The sequence below is a fragment of the Bison bison genome, unplaced genomic scaffold, assembly GCF_000754665.1.
Source record: "Bison bison bison isolate TAMUID 2011002044 unplaced genomic scaffold, Bison_UMD1.0 scf7180017864473, whole genome shotgun sequence".
NCBI lineage: Eukaryota > Metazoa > Chordata > Mammalia > Artiodactyla > Bovidae > Bison > Bison bison.
Window position 1 is genome coordinate 13,040,896 of NW_011495034.1, and position 4,287 is coordinate 13,045,182.

General features: G+C 41.8%; 1 protein-coding gene across 1 annotated transcript in view; it reads right to left on the minus strand.

The window, feature by feature from the left end:
• Nucleotides 1-4,287, minus strand: part of DCBLD1 (discoidin, CUB and LCCL domain containing 1) — a 76,329-nt gene that overhangs the window by 11,597 nt on the left and 60,445 nt on the right. Inside the window, 1 exon segment of the mRNA XM_010861960.1 lies at nucleotides 2,653-2,786. Within this exon segment, the coding sequence (XP_010860262.1) occupies nucleotides 2,653-2,786 (134 nt within the window).

Genomic DNA, 4,287 nt, shown 5'->3' on the forward strand with positions numbered 1-4,287 from the left:
AGCACCAATCAAAACAGCGGCTCCCTGAAGGCCTGGGAATGGACATCAGTGGAAGGGATGGTGTGAGCACACAGTTCACTCTTTTCTGCTGGCACAAAAAGAAGAACCACAGAGCCAGAAGGGAGAAGGGACCTTGATATAGTTCTAGACTTTCTATCTAGGCACACCAAAGCAAAAATCATTCAGTTAGTTCAAATAACTATATGGACTGTGGAGCAAAACGTTGCTAATTCATTCATGATTTAGATTTCTGGACTCTTATTTTTGCCCTAAAGTTTAATATCAAATTATATAAAGTGACTTCTAATGTAGTAAGTCCAGTTGATGTAGGAGAAGTAATTGAGGACATTATGCCTACTTTTATTCAATAGCTTAAATAACTTTTCTTCAAAAGTAAAATCCAAGTAATACAAGTTTAACTTTTTCCTATCCTGTTTTTCTAAAAAAGAAGCATGCAAATGTATTCAAACATAGGCAAGAGATCCAAAAACAACAGACTTAAGGCCAAAGGCCAGTTCTTTGCTCCTATTTGGAGAAGTAGCACCGCAACAGAGCTAGGTCACAGCTGGATACCTTCCTGATAAATAGTACCACAGTATCAATAGAGCGAACCATAAAACACATAAATAGATCTTCAAAAGTCAAAGTTGAGCAGACACTTAAAGCTTACTGTGCAGAAGCAACACACTATGCTATAAAGACTATAAATCATGTCTGACTCTTTGCCACCCCATGGACTATAGCTCACCAGGCTCCTCTGTCCATGGGATTCTTCTGTTCTCCTGGCAAGAATATTGGAGTGGGTTGCTGTGCCCTCCTCCAGGTGATTTTCCTGACCCAAGGATTGAACCCACGTCTCTTATGTCTCCTGCATTAGCAGGCAGGTTCTTTTCCACTAGTGCCACCTGGGAAGCTGCCCATAAAAAAGGGCATAAATTTATAAATCAGGATATAAATTTTAATGTCCCAAAGAGTTTGAGGTAAATATGTAAGTGAAAAAAAAATGTATATACTTATGTGTGTGCATATATATGAGCATATATAATACATGTGTACATAAAATGTTATTTATGTTTATAGTACATATGTATGAGCACATACATGTGTATATACAGTCAGCCATATCTGCAGATTCTGCATCCCCAGATTCAACCAACCAGAGGAAAAATATTCAGGAAAAATATTCCAAAAAGCAAAATTTGAATTTGCCACATGCTGCTCTTCACACAACATTTACAGTAGTATTTATAACTATTTGCATAGCATTTACATTGTATTAGATATTATAGGAGAAGGCAATGGCACCCCACTCCAGTACTCTTGCCTGGAAAATCCCATGGACGGTGGAGCCTGGTGGGCTGCAGTCCATGGGGTCGCTAAGAGTCGGACATGACTGAGCGACTTCACGCTCACTTTTCACTTTCATGCTTTGGAGAAGGAAATGGCAACCCACTCCAGTGTTCTTGCCTGGAGAATCCCAGGGACGGGGGAGCCTGGTGGGCTGCCGTCTATGGGGTCGCACAGAGTCGGACATGAATGAAGTGACTTAGCAGCAGCAGCAGAGATGATTTAAAGTCCATGGCAGGATGTGCATAGTTACATGTAAATATTATGCCATTTTATATAAGGGACTTGAGCATCCCTGGATTTGGGTATCCACAGGAGTCCTGGAACCAATCCCTGAGGACACTAACTGTATAGTGGCCCAAGGAGTACTGTTCTCTCACTAGGCGGCCACCCAATCCAAAGGGAGTGTCCCTCTGGACCAGTCTTAGCTGCCTGTTTATACGGATGGACATCTGGATCACAAGGCTAGCCTATTTTAGTTATAACAGTTCTAGTTTTCCTCTCTAGAAGCTGAGGAAACCTGAAAGCAAGAAAAGCTGAGGTTGAAGTGTTTAAAGCAACTGACATACTTTTTTAGTAAAAGGCTAAAAGATTAGAGGACAACACAAACAGAAGTTAACAATGTTAACAAAAGCCATCTTTTTTTTCACTTCTCAACTATTATTCATCCTTAGGAGATGGTCTCTAGGGATCCTCTAGAGATTTCTGTGGTTCTGCCTGGGTTTATTTCAGTCCTGTGTCTCCTTCAATGTCTTTGGTAATATTGGCGATAATCAGTAATTTACATAAACAGGAGAAACTAGAGGGGAATAAGCCTTTATTCCCTCCCACTGAAGCACCTAAGAGTAGAAAATTCTGCTGCCCTGGGACTTTAGAAATGTGCCATTTTAACTAACTTGTCAGCATAAACAGTGAACTATTTTATCGCTACAAGATAAGTCACTTCAATTGTGTCAGACTCTTTACAACCCTATGGACCATAGCCCATCAGGCTTCTCTGTCCATGGGATTCTCCAAGCAAGAATACTGGAATGGGTTGCCATGCCGTCCTCCAGGGCATCTTCCTGACCCAGGGACAGAACCTGCATCTGGTAAGTCGGCTGCATTGGCAGGTGGGTTCTTTACCATTAGTGCCACCTGGGAAGCCCAAATGGGCAGTATAAATACTACTCTAAGCATTCAAACATATTTTTCCCAGTTGACAGGCCCTTGGTATCACATGCCGGCTGTCTTTAAAAAATTGTGAGCTGATTACATATGCCTGTAGGGTTACCTTGCATTCAGAACAAAAAGCTAAGTACTTACTCCCTTGAGAGAACACCATTGGCCAGGATTCCTTCATATCGACTTAGCCCTTTGCGCAGAAACACGCTGATCTGACCACCCACTTCATCTGCGATCACTCCTGCATGGATGGCGGCTTTGCACAATAAAGAGGTCTGAAACACAGCAACATCATCACTCATAAGTGACTCAACAGTGCGTTTCACATATGATGGGAGTTTTCCATTTTGTTGCAACTTGTGGTCAGGATGCCTACATGACCCATGATATGGCTAAAATTCATTTAAAGTAGAAAGGAATGGAAAAAAGTATTAGATAACCATCTCAGAATGACATCAGAGTCATATATTTATGCTGACTAACTTGGGAGCCTTTCCACCAGGTAGGAAGGAAGGGAGGTGATTTACAGTACCCGTGGCTCTCTAGTGGATAATGCCTCCTGGTGGCCATGCCCATGTGTGGTCACCTCCCACACTGAATCTGAACTGGGCCGTATCACTTGTTCTGTTCTGCTGCAGGTAACATGGCCCTGCCAACTGTCAGTAAGGCCTCCTGAGACTCCCACCCGAGGTGATCTATCACACAAATGCAGCTGCAGTTCTAGGCAAAAGGAGCTTAAGAACCAACCAACCCACACTGTTGACCCACAAACTGGTCAGCCAAGAAAATGACTATCATTTTAAAACATCATTTTAAGTTCTGGGGTGACTTATTCAGCAAGAATAGATAGCTGCTCAGCTTCTTACAAATCCTAAAAGATCATGCTGTTAAACTGCTGCACTCAATATGCCAGCAAATTTGGAAAACTTAGCATTGGCCACAGGACTGGAAAAGGTCAGATTTCATTCCAATCCTAAAAAAGGGCAATGCCAAAGAATGTTCAAACTACCACACAATTGCATTCATTTCACATGCTAGCTAAGTAATGCTCAAAATTCTCCCAGCCAGGCTTCAGCAGTATGTGAACTGAGAACTCCTAGATGTTCAGCTGGATTTAGAAAAGGCAGATGAACCAGAGATCAAATTGCCAACATCTGTTGGATGATCGAAAAAGCAAGAGAATTCCAGAAGAAATATTTACTTCTGCTTCATTAACTATGCTAAAGCCTTTGACTGTGTGGATCACAACAAACTATGAAAATTTCTTAAAGAGATGGGAATGCCAGACCACCTCACCTGCCTCTTGAGAAACCTGTATGCAGGTCAAGAAGCAACAGTTAAAACTGGACATGGAACAGCGGACTGGTTCCAAATTGGGAAAGGAGTACGTCAAGGCTGTATATTGTCACCTTGCTTATTTAACTTATATGCAGAGTACATCATGCAAAATGCTAGGCTGGATGAAGCACAAACTGGAATCAAGATATCAATAATCTCAGATATGCAGATGACACCACCCTTATGGGAGAAAGTGAAGACGAACTAGAGTCTCTTGATGAAAGTGAAAGAAGAGAGTGAAAGGCTGGCTTAAAACTCAACATTCAAAAAACTAAGATCATGGCATCCAGTCCCATCACTTCATGACAAATAGATGGGGAAACAATGGAAACAGTGAAAGACTTTATTTTCTTGGGCTCCAAAATCACTGCAGTTGGTGACTGCAGCCGTGAAATTAAAAGACGCTTGCTCCTTGGAAGAAAAGCTATGACAAACATG